General features: G+C 35.4%; 1 protein-coding gene across 1 annotated transcript in view; it reads left to right on the top strand.

Moving 5' to 3' along the window:
• Window positions 1-1,468: 1,468 nt before the first annotated feature.
• LOC115891215 (dynein heavy chain 1, axonemal-like) overlaps window positions 1,469-16,954 on the top strand; it is a 72,923-nt gene continuing 57,437 nt past the window's right edge. The window contains exons 1-3 of the mRNA XM_030911639.1: window positions 1,469-1,627; window positions 10,484-10,594; window positions 10,861-10,952. Of these exons, the coding sequence (XP_030767499.1) occupies window positions 1,483-1,627; window positions 10,484-10,594; window positions 10,861-10,952 (348 nt within the window). The 5' untranslated portion in view covers window positions 1,469-1,482. The remainder of the gene's footprint in view (window positions 1,628-10,483; window positions 10,595-10,860; window positions 10,953-16,954) is intronic.

The following is a 16,954-nucleotide window of genomic DNA, read 5'->3' as shown; positions in this document are numbered from 1 at the left end:
ACATTCAAAATTATCGTTTCGGACTATCCACGTTACACTGTTGGATTCGTTTTTTCGAATGTTTGTTACATATTGCTTATCGGCTACCTTTTAAGAGGTGGCAGGTAAGAGGAACTGAAGATAAAAAAAATTTTGAAACAATGAAAAGACGAATCCAACAGGATTTCAAATGTAAAATGGGATTGGTGGTGGACAAACCAAAGCCAGGTTACGGGTCAACTAGATTTTTTAATGATCCCGAAATGTCTGCTGTCTGCTGCTATAACAGGAATTGATAAACAGTTAATTTTGAAATTTTCGTTAATTTTAAGGGTATTAGCTAGCGGTTATAAAATAGACACCACTAATTTTGGTGTTTTATTAAAAGAGACGAGACAATTATATTTACAATTTTATCCTTGGTATTATATGCCTAGTTCCGCCCATAAAGTTTTGGTGCATGGATGTGATATAATCCAATTTTTCGAATTGCCAGTTGGCCAGTTGTCAGAAGAAGATTTATTGGAAGCTCGGCACAAGGAAGTGCGACAAATTAGATTATATCATTCCCGCAAAACGTCGAGGATTACTCAAATATGGATATCATGAGCTCTGATCCGGAACTATCAAGTCTTAGACGAACTTCTTCTACAAAAAGTTCTAAGTTTTATAGTCAAATTAAGGAATATCTGTTATTCGATAAAACTTTTGATTCCGATCAGTTATATCCTGCTGAGTTAGTTCCAGACTTAACCAATAGCGAGGACGACGAAGATAAAGAAAATGAAGAATCGGAATGATTAAAACACACTTTTCTTCCTAAGAACTTTTGTAAATATGTTTATAGTTAATAATGTACCTAGATAGTTTTATAGTTTGAACTGACCTTTATTATATCCGGAACAAATCAAAATTTATACTTAGATAATATTATAGATCGTAATGATAGATATTGCAATAGTAAGCCAATTCAAAACACTACAATTTTTTTTACCCAGGGCTCAAATATGGCCGACTTAAATTCCGGTTTATCAGTGCCGTTCTAATTTTATTTAAAAAGTGTAAAACTATGATGTAGGGTAGACTCAATAATTTGTGGTTTTATTTTACCTTGTGAATAAACGTTGGTAGTTATTAAAATTGATGATGACATTCCCTATATAATTTTAAATATAAAATGACAGCGATCTTCATTTCATAGCCATCGCTGACTTTTTTTGATCATACGAATGATCAATTTTTTTGAACACGCGGTATATTGAAATTGGGGTAAATACCAGATGTTTTGCAAGTATGATTATTTTGTTAATTTAACGTACTATAACAAATCTCGACAACAATTTGTCGTTTCTTAGTTATTTTGTTATTTTACCCTTAGATTAACAATAAAAAATTTTACCCCACAATATACTTAACTGTATCTAAAATACAGCACAACGCAGATAGGATTCTTGGACACGCTGTAGGTATAATATTTATTTTTAGGACCATTACGATTTTGGAATGAGAGCGGTTAAGACCGTTATATCTGTGGCTGGAAATCTTAAAAGAGAAAATCCTGATATGGATGAACGTCAGATATGCTTAAGAGCGTTAAGGGATGTGAATGTCCCCAAATTCCTTAAAGACGACCTTAAATTATTCAATGGCAAGTTAATTTTATTATACAGAGTGATTCACGGTCATGGTACGCGTTAGTCGTTTAACGGAGAAGCGCTGGTAGTTTTTTTTTGAAAATTTGGATTTTCAAAAGTTTGGAGTTTCATCAACATGAAGCCACAACACTGTAACGAACACTGAAAATAATTTAGACAGATGGTGCAGGTGCCTTTATCACCGGTTCTCCATAAACGTCTAACGTAACATGGCTGTGAATCACCCTGTATATAATATACGGCAGTTTTCGGCTTTAAAAATTCAATTTGGCCACATCACAGTTGTTGGTTTACAAGTTAAAAACTTTTTTGAAGTGAAACTTCTTTACGCGCGTTAGTAGTAAAAATTCAAGGCCGTGACACACGAGCTAGCGTCAGGTAAAGTGATAACGGCAGTGTTGCCACAGCTAACCATTCAGGGTAGATCTATCCCTTTGTAAAACAATTTAACTCGCTTTGTGCCATACACGGCTAAGAAAATCACTATAATAAACTTGATAATGTTGCGGACCCGTGTGGACTCGACCTAACCTAACTATATGTCCCGCCCTCAGATGACCTTAACATCGCATTAAAGAATAGACACCGTAATGATTCATTCGAAGTTTCGAGAAGAATCGAGTTCCACTGGAATGGAGTAGTACATACGAGAACAATCGAAACCTTCTCTATGCACCTAACGATCTATGAACTATTTGAGAAATCTTTAGCTGTGGGTATAAAAGCCGGCGGCTGGGGCCTAAAGAGGGCAGGCATAAATGGACGAGTACAATTGACGCGCTAAAATTCAAAATAAATTCTTTCTAGATAAATAGTTATAAATCGTTTGTAAATAGTTATTTAAGCCTTTTATCGTTATTGTTTTTGTTAATTAGTGTTAAATAAATAGTGTTTAAATCAATTGTGACTTTCTATCCACACGGAACCGACGAAAAACGTAACAATTGGTGTCAAGTGTGGCGTGTGTGATAGACTAGGAGAATAAAAAGACTGACCATGGCTCTGAAAAAATTGTTGAAACACTTGAAAGTGTCCGAATTGAAATGCATATTGGAAGAGAGAGAGTGCAAGACAGATGAAAAAAAAAGCATTTTGCAAGCCAGACTGAGAAATGTCTTGGCGGAGGAAGGTGAGGATCCTGACACATTTTACTTCGAGCTGGAAGGTGACCTTGACTCGTCATTAAAAAATTTGCAAGACAATTTAAACGACAATTTGAATAGCTTGAATAATAAAATTATGGAAAATTCCCAGGATTTGCAAGAAACTTTAAATGATAAATTGAATATTTTAGAAGATAAAATCAGTGATAAAATTATAAAAAAATTCCAGGATTTAATTAATTCTTTCGAAAATAAGATCGCGGAAAATTCTAAAGACATACAGGCCAACTTTAATAATAAAATACATAATTTAGAAGAAAAGATAACAGAAATCCAGGAATCTTCCAGGGAATTAGAAGAAAAGATTATAGATAATTCTACAGAACTACAAGACAAAATAACACAAATTGAGGACGATGTAAATAGCAAAACCGAAATTTTGAAGGAACAAATAGCAAAGGCAAATTCACCAAAATGTCAAAAATCATCGGAGGACCCGACACTCGTCGAAAATAAGTATATCTCAAAGTCAGTTATTAAGCCTCCACAGTTTGACGGAAAAACCGCTTCGGCCAACTATTTTTGCCAGTTTGAGGCCGCTGCGAGAGCGGACGGATGGATAATCGCTGAAAAAGCTACCGCTTTGACTTGAGCAGATGCGACTGACATCCTGCAGACACTGTCACCATCGGAACAGGGAGATTATCAGCAATTGGTACAACATTTAGTAATGAGGTACGGCCAAGCTCATTTGGAACATGTCTATCATTTCCAGCTAAAAATCGCATTCAAAAGTCAAATGAGTCTCTGCAGGAGTTTGAAGCCGACGTAGCCCGCCTTGTTCGCCTTGCGTACCCTGCTACGCCCGAGAATGTTATGGAGCGGTTGGCAGTAGAGGCATTCTCCGACGGCTTACGTGACAACGAGACAAGACAAGCACTTCTCCTAGCCCACCCAACGCACTTGGTGGATGCTTTAGCACGTGCCCTAGAATTCGAGGCCGCGAAACAAAGTTCTTGGTCTTTAGGAAGAGTGGTCGACGAATTCGTGGAAGGGATTGTTCGGAAAGTAATGGACCAGTACATGGGCAAGAAGGGACCGATTCGTTGCTGGAACTGCGGACAGGTAGGACACGTGCGAAGCCGTTGTAAGGAGAAGAACGAAGAACCGGCTTCGTCGAGGTCGGAAAACTATTAAGGGTCGAAATGAAGGGGCACACGTCGATCTGTACCCAACATGCCCCAACGAAAACTGCTCAAGTCGCCTCGCTACAACACAAATTCAACAGCATTTTTGTGGATGGTTTCGTTGATGGAGAGTTCCGGACCATGCTGTTGGATACGGGTGGCGTAAATCAGAACCCCTGCTCATTTCAGAGCAGCAATGGCTGTGAAATAAACTGGGGTTTGTTATTAAATAATGCGGTTTATAGTATTCCAAACACCAGCGCAATACAGATAAGGTGCGTTTGGTATCGCGCTGGTGTTTGTAGGCCTATATGCGCTGTAAGCCTTACCAAATGCCAGTACAATAATTAACCACAGCTAAGTTCACATGGTTTATGAATGTTTTGAGGTTACATTTTTTTAGTTGTTCTAAGAAATGTTTACTGGCAATTAGTAGTACATAAAATAAGGGAAGGAGTAGTTAAGTTACTTTATACTTTGTGCGATGATTATAAACTGTCAAAAATACAAATTGAAAGTGATAAATTCGAAGTTCTTGTGCAATGTAAACTTTTACACTCAGGCAGAGGTGGTCGCTTTTGTAAACCTTTATGTATAATAGAGCAAAAGTTTCATATTACGTGCTCGTCATCATTACGTTTGTTAAAACTGACAGAATAAAACTGGTCGCTTTAGCGTTGGGAGATAATTCTTCATAATCTCAGAAAATACTGTTGAATAAAAAAAACCATTAAATACTTTTCAGGAAAAGAAACTTATCTTATTGACAATTTTGAAGCTCAAACAAATGTAGAAAATGTTGTAGAAGTAATCCCTATGAATGAAAATAGCAAGTGTTACGAAAATGCAATAGAAACAGTAAAAACAGAATTTTTAAGAATAATTAGTATTATAAAAGAAAATCCCGACCTTTCGTCTACGGCAGCAATAGCGCGTTTTGCTTCAGTTCTGAAGAAGATCGAAACACCTACACAGGCAATAAGTTTTATTATTGAAAAAGCGACATCAAAAAAAAACAAAAACGGCAAAGTTCAACCGACTTCAATTTCAAGAAGAAAAAAATAGAAGCTTGCCAAATGGTAGTAAACGGATTCAAGCAGGACGTCTCTCCTCCAGAACTAACTCCGAAAATAAGTTGAATAGCGAAAAGAAGACAAAGAAAAAAAACGTGTGCATAATTTATCTCAAAATATTGAAGATAATAAACCAAGTGCCAAATTACTAAAAAAACTAATATAAACGGCGCGGCATGTGTGCTATTTTGAATTGCACTTGTGTGCATAGTAACAGAAAACCTCTTTAAGTTTTACAAAACACAGAGCATCTGAGACTAATATTTTTCCAGTAGTTGTCTGTATTGGTTGTGGATTTGGAGTAAATATTTTGCTATTTGCGCTCTACAAACAAGAGTTCATTACAGAGCATTAATCGTCACGCTGCGCTCTGTATAGTACTAGGATCCGGAATTACGCATACGGGTGCGACTAAAACGATCATCAGGCCGGATATCCTTAAAACATCAAAAAGGATTAAAACAACACAATGGCGACTACGTACAGCTACAGAAAGCTCCGTTCTCATCCATGGAGAGGTAGATCTTAATTTTCTTATCGGAAGCACCTGTTTTAATCATCGAGTATTAGTAGCAGACATCGAAGATGGAATGAAATCGGAATGGACATCATGACCACTAGTTTTGAGCTAAACCTCAAACAAGGAATTTTGAAAATAAATGAAGAAGAAGTGGTTCTACATCGAAAATGTGAGGAGACGCTTTGCGTGGTGGTAGCAAAAGATGTTTCGATCCCTGAGCGCTGTGAGATATTTTTGGATGGTTGCCTGGAAGGTAAAATGAATAATGGGACTATTATTCTGTTGGAGGCAAGGAACCATGACAGCGAAATAGGACGAGGGGTCGCTGTTGGAAAAGCCCTGCTACGAGCGAAGAAGACCTTACCGGTGAGAGTAATGAACACGAATTATTATTCTGTATCCTTGAAGAAGGGAACCCTGTTAGGGTACTGTTGTTCGGTCTCCTCAGTCATTCGAAGCGTGGAAGCCTCCAATGTTTCGACTTCAAAAATACCGGACAAAATGGTGAAGGAGTTAGTAAACGTTAAGGGATTATCTCCCGAAAATAGTAGAAAATTAAGAAACCTGATAATCAAGTATAAAAATGTGTTTGATAAAGGAGAAGCAGGACAGAGAGGTCGTACCAATTTAGTACAACATAAAATTGATACCGGAGATGCACGACCAATCAAATAAAATCTGAGAAGACTTCCGCTCGCCAAACGTGAAGAAGCTGACAAAATCATTCGAGAAATGAAAGAAGAAACTGTCATAGAACCATCTAACAGCCCGTGGACATCGCCGGTAGTACTAGTAAAGAAGAAAGACGGTACCACCAGGTTCTGTGTTGATTATCGGCAGCTCAATAATGTTACCAAGAAGGATAGCTATCCCCTGCCGAGGATAGACGATACTCTAGACACGCTGGCGGGATCGACAATATTCTGTACCTTAGATCTGAAGAGTGGATATTGGCAAGTCGACATGGCGCCGAAAGATAGAGAGAAGACAGCGTTCTCGGTGGGCTCCGAACTGTGGCAATTTACCGTCATGCCTTTTGGATTGTGCAACGCGCCAGCTACCTTTGAAAGACTAATGGAATCTGTGTTAAAGGGACTATCCTGGACTACCTGTTTAGTGTACCTGGATGACATCATAGTGGTTGAAGAATTTGGAAGAAGTTTTCAAGCGACTCGCGAGCTCTGGCTTGAAATTTAGCCCTAAGAAATATCATCTGTGTCAAGAAAAGATACACTACTTGGGCCATGTAGTCTCTTCCCAGGGAGTTGCGGTAGATCCTCAGAAGACCAAGACAGTGGAAGAATGGCCGATACCCAACGATAAACATGAACTATGAAGCTTTTTGGGACTATGCACATACTATCGCCGCTATGTACAGGGTTTCGCCACCATCGCAAAACCATTAATTAGACTTACCGAAGGCGAGAGGCGTTTCTTTTGGGACTCGCCAATACTTAGCTATCCTCTTGGCAACGGAAACTTTATATTGGATACCGACGCTAGCAATGTTGGGTTAGGCGTTGTTCTGTCTCAGATCCAGGATGGCCAAGAAAAAGTCATTGGTTATTTTAGTAAGACCTTGTCAAAACCGGGAAGGAACTACTGTGTAACCAGACGAGAATTACTAGCAGTAGTTAAAGCAGTGGAATACTTCTACAAGTATCTCTATGGAAGAAAGTTCTTGTTAAGAACAGACCATGCTGCTTTGAAATGGCTGGTGCAGTTTAAGAATCCTGAAGGGCAGCTAGCTAGATGGATTGAACGATTACAAGAATTTGACTTCGACACAGAACATCGAGCTGGGGCAATCCATCGAAATGCCGACGCACTTTCCAGAAGACCTTGCGCTAAGGACTGTAAGCATTGTTCCCGAGCAGAAGAGAAGGAAGCGAAACTCCTAAGAACAACTGTAGTTAATGATAGTTGGCAACCCGAAGATCTTGCAAATGACCAAACCAGTGACCCAGAATTAGGTTTAGTAATTAACTAGAAAAACGCAGGCCAAAGACCAACGTGGGAAGAAGTTTGCAGATATTCGCCGAACGTGAAGTCGTACTGGGCCCAGTGGAATTCCTTGGTAATAGATAACGGACTACTTCGCCGTGTGATCGAGAGACCCGAGGGACAAGAAGAGAGAAGGCAGATCGTCATGTCATCAGCTACGTTGAGTCCAATCTGTTCCAAGGCGTCTGTGAAGTCCTTAACATCCGCAAGACCAGGACGACTGCTCCAGTACAATTTAGGCAGTCCCTTCGGACGAATAGCGATCGACGTGGCTGGTCCTTTCCCGGAGACGAACGATGGCAACAAATACATTGTGGTAGTGATGGATTACTTTAGCAAATGGGCCGAGCCCTACGCGTTGCCAAATCAAGAAGCGTCCACCATTGCTGATGCCCTTGTTAAAGAATGGATCTGCAGGTTTGGTGTTCCCATGGATCTTCATTCAGATCAGGGAAGAAACGTTGATTCCAATCTGTTCAAAGGCGTCTGTGAAGTCCTTAACATCCGCAAGACCAGGACGACTGCTCTACATCCACAATCCGATAGGATGGTTGAACGCGTGAATAGAACTATCAACCGTTATCTGGCCAAAGTAGTCTCTGACCACCAAAGAGACTGGGACAAATTCCTTCACCTGTTCCTGTTGGCCTACCGTTCATCCGTCCAAGAATCTACAAGGCAAACTCCAGCCAGCATCGTTATGGGACGGGAAGTGCGCCTACCCTGTGATCTGAAATTTGGTTGCCGACCGGGAGAAGTAGTCGCCGGAGAAGATTATGTCCACACACTACGTCAAAGGATGGACGACATTCATCAGCGAGTCAGGGGCCAGCTTTGCAAATACCTTCATTCACCGTGTACATCTCGGGACGAGCATGTACCTAAGAAGGGGGCAGTGTTGCGGACCCGTGTGGACTCGACCTAACCTACCTATATGTCCCGCCCTCAGATGACCTTAACATCGCATTAAAGAATAGACAGCGTAATGATTCATTCGAACTTTCGAGAAGAATCGAATTCCACTGGAATGGAGTAGTACATACGAGAACAATCGAAACCTTCTCTATGCACCTGACGATCTGTGGACTATTCGAGAAATCTTTAGCTGTGGGTATAAAAGCCGGCGGCTGGGGCCTAAAGGGGGCAGACATAAATAGACGAGTACAGTTGACGCGTTAAAATTCAAAATAAATTCTTTCTAGATAAATAGTTATAAATCGTTTGTAAATAGTTCTTTAAGTTTTTTATCGATATTGTTTTTGTTAATTAGTGATAAATAAATAGTGTTTAAATAAATTGTGACTTTTTATCCACACGGAACCGACGAAAAACGTAACAATAATGTACCTCTGTGTACCAATATCTTCTAGTTGTGTGCTAGGAAGTAAATTTTTATGCATATTTTCATCGACAGGTTCGTAGCTTTTGAATAACGGCCTAGGTACAGCATCTAGCTTAGTAGTTGCCAACTTAGAATTAGAATTATTGGAGCTAGTAACTGGCATTTTCATTGGAGGACACTGTGATATTTATTTCAAACCAATAATCAACGGGAATATTCGCATAATTTAACAAATTTACTGTAAATCACTAAAAATAAGAATTGTAGGTTAGGTTCAACATTTTTTCTCTTCCGAAATAAATTTAAGCGTTAACATTATTAGGCATTTGCATAAAAGTGTGTATTTTGGGTGGTATTCCACAAAATTTGCAGGCTATTGAGGAAACACAAACTGTACAGATTACAGAAATAAATTGAAAATAATATTTAAGTATATTAAAACAGGATTATATGTCACTTTTTCAAACATGTTCTTCAAATCCTTCAATTTAATAGCTGTTAGTAAGAAGTTTCACTTCATATTGTAATTGCAAAACATTTTCCGATGCACGTCATCAATCATATCGACATTGACATTAAAGTCTATAAACCTGATTAAATGAAATTTTGACAGAAATGTTTAAATTTGTTGTATAATTCAAGATACAGAGCAGCTCTTCATTTTACTTTATAAAGCAAATGATTGTAACAGATATTTTATTTAGATTAAAGCTGCAAAAATTAGTTTAAACCGAATTTTATTATCGCTACGTTGGTCACATTGCGCCGTGTTCAGCAATGTTGTCCTTTATTATTTGACAATTAATTATCCTAATGTCAGTCATTATTTTGTATAATATCGTGTTGTTGTTGATTTTTTTTGGGCAATTCTCGTTTTTTTTGTCTATTTTCGTAGTCTTTTTTAAAAAATTGCACTTTTAAGCACAAACAGTTCCTTTAAGAACTAAAATTTCGAGTTTTTGTGTTACATTTCTTGAGATTGTGTGTGTAGAAAATATGCCGAAGCATTTAAACAGTCGAAGCAAAAAGCTTGTAGCTTCCCTGTTTTTTTTAACTATTTTGAACGAGAACGTGACAATAAAGGTGCATATTAAAAATCCAAATTCCCAAATTACTCTTGACTGCTGATTGATAAGAATAATAAGCACATTATCATCAAAGTTAGTTTTTATTAAATTCTGTGATTATTAGTTTGTGCATTAATAGCACCCTCTTACTTGTTAGTACCACTTATGGCGTTGTAAAATGTACATCAATAAATAAATTACCCATATAATAACGTTTATAATAATCTTCATAATGGACTAGTTTTTGCCAATATGTAATAAGTAAAATAAGCTATAAAACAAATATATCAATTAATTACTAAAATATTAGTTATTAAATTAAAAATAAAACGTAAAACTCTTTAAAAAATGATATAATAAATATATTGTTTGTCAATTTTAAATTAAGATTCATCTCATAAATCCATCACAATCTGGCAGCCATCGCTTGTCACTCAAAGTTGATCACGTGCATCGGAAATTGTTTTGCGATTACCATATATGCGCACTTAGTGCACATACTGTTTTTTTATTGTTTTATAATTTATTTTTTATTCTATATGTATACATATAGGTATTGTTTCTGACTTATTCCCGAGAATGGTGGAGCAAGCTGTTGATTATGGAGCTTTGGAGTTGGCCATTAGAGATTCTTGTATAGCTAATAAATTGGAAGATGTAAACGGTAAGCTATAATTACATTTAGTTCGATATTCAATTGTTTGGAAGAACTACCGTATAATCGAAAAAAAACGGCGTCAGCGATGGCTCTGAACTGACGATCGCTGTCATTTTGTATGTAAAATTATATGGAGAATATCATTGATGTTCATTTCCAAGCCGTTTTTTTTTCGATCATACGGTATATTATGAACACAGGTTTAATACTGCTTAATGACGTTCTGAAATAATTTCTTTATATTATATTCTTTTTTTTAATGCATTTTTCAGAGTTCGTGAAAAAAGTAATACAACTATACGAAACAACAATTGTACGACATGGTCTGATGTTGGTAGGTCCAACAGGGTCAGGAAAAACAAAGGTAGGTGACTTTATAATTGCCACATATTCTTAAGAGAATCTAGTAAACTTTTAGTCCGGTAATCTAGTAAGCTTGACCGGCACAGCGTTGCCCACTTTTATATATTTTCTTTTAATCAAACTATTTTAGGAAACAAAAATAAATTAATTATAAATATGTAAACAATAATTATTATCTACATCAACAAAACTCACCTCCTTAACAGCACTTAAGTGCCATAAAGGGCCATTACTCTGCTTTACCATTCAAAATATTCTATTAAGGTTGGCATTAGTTTTTTGCAACGGCTATTAAGCTAACTTGTACACTTTGCACTAAAAGAGGTTTTAAAAAGAACAATAATTTTCGACTGTCAAGTCTGCTAGTAAACATGTTTAAGCTTAAAGTATCACAACACAATTAATTTATACCAAAATTCGTAATATAAAACTAAAGTGTCGAATATGCCCGTGGTTGGCAACAATGCATTTAAAAATCTCGCTCTCGATTACGTAACTAAAAATTTAATTGGTATCGATTATATACTTATGAAAATCTAGCAAAATACAATATTTTTTTCAAAATAATTTGTATTGTTATAAGATTCAATCTAGTATTGTCATCTTTGTTCTAAACAATACAATTTATTCGTGAACATTAAGTGGACGCTTTAGTAAGTTGGATCGTGCATAATAAAACTACACCTAAGTGATTTTTGAAAACTTTCTTTTAAACGTTGATATTCACAGTTACCTTCCAGTTCTAGAGCTTCAAAGGTAAAAAACGTGCCATTTTTTCGCTTTAGCATTTGAACTCATTTTATTGATTTGTTCAACAATAAGCGTTTTATAACGGGCTAGTTGTAGATTAATGTACAAGGTGTTCCACTTTCGTGTATTTTATGGAGCTCCTCGTTTATGAAGAGATACAAAGATACGGTTTATCCCACTGTGCAACTTTTTTTTATGAAACCTTAATTATGAATCGATCCTGAAATACAGTGCGAATTTGAAAATTTTGCATTTTTCGACCCCCTTCGTATCTCTGTTATTCTACAGGGTGTTTAAGAAATTTTATGTTTAAATTCATTGTTGCCAGCCATGGGCATATTCGGCTCTAGGCTGATTAACTGGAATTTAAATTTCCCGCTGGGATTCAGGTGGTAGATTTGCTGTAAAAAACGTCAAGTTGCCACATTTATTTATTTATTTCCTCACATTGTCATTCGTTTTGACACTTTAGTTTTGTATTACGAGTTTTTGGTTTAAATGAATTGTGTTGTGATACTTTAAGGTTGAAAATACACTTCCCCAATAAATTAACGCACCACAAAAAAATAACCAAAAGTTTAGGTTAAGTTTTTGTCAAAACGACTTATCCGATTTGGACGATTTTTTTTTTGAATGAAAGGTTATTCTTTCCACAATGTTGCTATACTAACTGTATTTTGATAAAAACTGTTTTTTTACTAATACCGGGTATAGCAATTATAACATGTTTTTTAAATAATATTCAGTTACAATATCAAGTTAAAATTGAAATGACATTAGCCTTATCTTTTTTTTACATTTTGTTTTTTTTATTTACTCCATTATCTTTCTTATTACATGAGAAACATAATTTAATAGGATAACATAATTTCATTGCAAATTATTAACAAAAAACAACGAAACGGAATTCAATGAAACTATTTAAACTGAAGTGTCAGTAGCAAGTATTTCCGCCTCTGCTTGACAACGGCGGCCCATACTTAAAATTAGAGATCTTATGTTATTTTGGTCCAGTTCTTCCCATATGCGAATAAGACTTTGCCGTACGTCTTCGAAAGTATTCAGCGTTCCTCCTGTAATCTTCTCCCAAGAGTGTCCCAAAGATTCTCTATAGGATTTAAGTCTGAGCTTCGAGCTGGCCATGCCATGGTATCGATTTCGACTTCCTCTAGGTAGTTTCTTACAAATCGAGCAATGTAAAGCTTGGCATTATTTTGCATCAACAAAAAACCTTGCTCTATATATGACGCGTACGGCACAACATGTGGGTCTAACACCTCCAATATATACCTTTCAGCTGTAAGAGTTCCATTAACGATGACAAGTTTCGTGCGACCAGTTAAAGAAATACCACACCAGACCATCAGAGATCCTCCTCCAAATAATGTGGTATGTGAGAAATTACGCTGAGCATACCTGTCGTTAGGTCGATATACACGCACACGCCTGTCATTGTTGTACAGACAAAATCGGGATTACCAATTACCAATTTTTCGTTAGTTCCAACCTTCCTCAGACAATATTAATGCTTGAGCACATTCATCGCGAGTAAGATTTCTTGTTTCACGTGCACGTTGCATATTTTTGATATAAAAAAGGACGAAAAGACTGACACTGACAACAAGCATCTCTATTTGACATTTACTGGTAATCCGTGTTTTTCCATAGCCTGCTACTTACTTTAGTGAGTAAAATCTGTGGTAAAATGGAAAAATGTTAATTAAAACCATTATTAAATCATGTCATCATCATCTATAAAATGTTGTTTCTCGTATAATAAGGAAGATAATGGAGTAAATAAAAAAATAAAATGTAAAAAAAAGATAAGGCTAAAATGTGATTTCAATTTTAACTTGATACTACCGTATGATCGAAAAAAAACGGCGTCCAGTTGGCTTGGAAATGACGATCGATGACATTTCCCATATAATTTTACATATAAAATGACAGCGATCTTCATTTCATAGCCATCGTTGACGCCGTTTTTATTCGATCATACGGTATAACTGATCAACTCTACAGAGTCACACAAGTTTATTAAAAAATCACGTTATATATGCTACACCCGTTATTAGTATAAAAAGGGTTCCTATCAAAATACAGTAGTATAGCAACATTTTGGAAAGAGTAACCTAACATTCAAAAAAAAAATCGTCCAAATCGAATAAGTGGTTTTGACAAAAACTTAACTTAAACTTTTGGTTATTTTTTTGTGGTGCGTTAATTTTATTGGGGAAGTGTATTTAGTAACAGACCTTGCAGTCGAACATTGCTCTTTTTAGAACCTGTTTTAGTGCGAAGTATACAAGATAGCTTAATAGCCGTTGCAAAAAATTATTACTAATTATTAATTATGCTTATTATAACATTTTAAACGGGAAAGCGGTAGTGATGGCCCTTTATGTCCCTTAAGTGCTGTTAAGAAGGTGAGCTTTGTTGATGTAAATAATAACTGTTTATACAGGGTGGCGCACCTCATTCGCCTCGGTTGATTATACGAAAACGGAAAGATCTGGAAAGAAAATATTCTATGGGTATATGTGGGGAGACAATGTGCACAATTTAAAATTATCTTGAAATATACAGGGTGTTTCAGAACTAAGATCCATACCAAAGTTATATTTTTTCTTATGGAACACTCGGTATTTTATTTCATTTTTGGATTCCTGGGCCCAAAAAAAGGCATTTATTATAATGGTAAAATATGTTTAAAATTTTTGGTTTTAGAGACATTTAAAGATATTTAAATTTGCATGCTACAATAGAATAGATTATTAACACCCTGTACATTACTATTCAGAATTAATTCTTATGCTGAGTTTAAAGGTAGGAAAATAAACTTTACTTAAAAATGGTATTGCTTCCATAAATTTATACAGAGCTATCAAAAGTTGCTGATCTGTTTTAAGGATATATGTTATATAAAAACTTCGTTATTTCAAAAAACACCCTGTATTTTCTTAAATAAATCGAAGCAGATTCAAATGCTCTTTCAAACTATATAGGGTTTCCTATACCTATCTAGCTGAGATTTTGCATAAAAGCGATTTTTAAATAAAATTGCAATCAAGATGGCTGGTATCGCTATGGTAATTTTACAGTGACATTTTGTAACTATTTCCAAAGTCGACATTAGTTTATGGACATTATTATTTATCATTTATAACAGTTTACTTAAATTTACCTACAATAGTTTAATAAATAAGTGTTCATTATTTTATCAAGAAAAATAAAGCAGTATCTGCTGGTGGACGAATAGATATGTTACTAGTGATTTTATTTTGTGAGGAAAATTGCTTTTTTTAAAAATTTCTTTAAGCATAAGCCCTTGAGGCCTTAGACTAAGACTCTTAAGTGTAAAATTATCCAGGAAAATTCCTTTTCAAACAGAAGTTAATGTTTTTTATTCTGAGAAAATGCGATGTAGATTCGCAAGTTCCGTTACAATAAGGGTCGTATTCATAATTTTCATTGCTGTCACGTGTAGGTAATTCAGCATTATTTGCACACATTCTAGTTTTCCCGCCACGCCAAAATCAACAGAAGCTGATGGTATATCGGACGGCATTTAATTTACAACTTAGCCAAGTAAGAATAGGGAGAAAATACCTAGTGAAGGAAAATAAAACAAAAATAACTAGAGAATTATTCCTTTATTTACATATTATACAGGGTGGTCCGAACTGTATTCCGGAAACTTCAGTGACATATTCTGCAGATAAAAATAAGTAAAAAAGTTCGTATAAATGTAAATATGTCCTAAAATGCTTAGTTTCGGAGATGCAGGGTGTAGGAGTTTCAATTTTATTTCTATTTTTTCCAAATTATTTCTGAAGTAACGTCAATATTTGGATGAAAATTGGTGTCTGGGGATTTTTTGACATGAAAAATTTGATTTTTATGTCAATATGACTCCTACTGTAGGGAGCGCCACCTACATATTTTTTGAACTGGTTTGAAGAGAAATAACTTTTCGTCCGTACCTGTATAAAACTATTAAGTAAAAAAATATACATTTACGGCATTTTTTACGTAAAAAAGGTCTCTTGGTAAAAATCGCTACGAATAATAGTTCTTGAGATATTTGGAATCCAAATATCAATACCCATTATCATTGACATAAATTACACATGTCAACTAAATAGTTATTAGACTGAAATCATAAATTTGAAATGTTTTTGTGTCAAAAGTTCAACAGAAACTGTTTTATCATCATTTTTTCGCAGAACAAATTATAATTAATTAAAACAAATTAAAATTTCCCAAATTTATTATTTCAGTCAAATAAGTATCTACTCAACATGTTTATTTTTTATCAATTATGGCATGTATTGACTATTTACATTCTAAATATCTTGAGAACGGTTGCACGTAGCGATTTTTACAAAGAGATATTTTTTTACGTAGAAAGTCATGGAAATGTATATTTTATCACTCAGTAGTTTTATACAGGTACGGACAAAACGTTATTACTCTTCAAAACAGTTAAAACACATGTAGGTAGCGCCCTCTACAAATAGGAGTCATATTGACATCATAATCAAATTTCTCGTGTCAAAACAACTCCAAGTACCAATTTTCATACAAATATTGACGTTATTTCAGAAATTATTTGCAAAAAAATCGAAATAAAAATGAAACTTCTACACCCTGTATATCCGAAACTTAGCATTTTCGGACATACATTTATACGAACTTTTTTACCTATTTTTATCTACAGAATATGCTGCCGAAGTTTCCGGAATACAGTTCGGACCACCCTGTATATTATACTTTGATGTTTACTTTTATCCAAACTTTATATATAGATCTTACCAAATAAACTTTTAGTCACGTGATTAAGCTTGACCGGCACAGTGTTGCCCACTTTTACATATTTTTTTTTAATCAAAATATTTTAGGAAACAAAAATAAATTAATTATAAATATATATAAACAGTTATTATTTACATCAACAAAACTGACTTTCTTGGCAGCATTTAACGGAGCATAAAAGGCCATTATTACCGCTTTCTCGTTTAAAGTTGTGAATGAGTTTTTTGTAACGGCTATTAAGCTATATTGTATAGGTTCTATAAAGAACAATGTTCGACTGCAAGATCTGCTAGGAAACATTTTTAAGCTTAAAGTTTCACCACACAATTCATTTAAAATAAAAACTCATAATACAAAAATTAAAATGTCAAAATGAATGGCAATCTCAGGAAATAAGTAAATAAATGTGACAATCGTGCCCTCGATTACGTAGCTAAA

The sequence above is a fragment of the Sitophilus oryzae genome, unplaced genomic scaffold (genome assembly GCF_002938485.1).
Source record: "Sitophilus oryzae breed Bouriz unplaced genomic scaffold, Soryzae_2.0 scaffold_980_pilon_pilon, whole genome shotgun sequence".
Classification (NCBI taxonomy): Eukaryota; Metazoa; Arthropoda; class Insecta; order Coleoptera; family Curculionidae; genus Sitophilus; species Sitophilus oryzae.
Note: the sequence above shows the minus strand (reverse complement) of the source record. Positions and strands in the feature narration are given on the sequence as shown.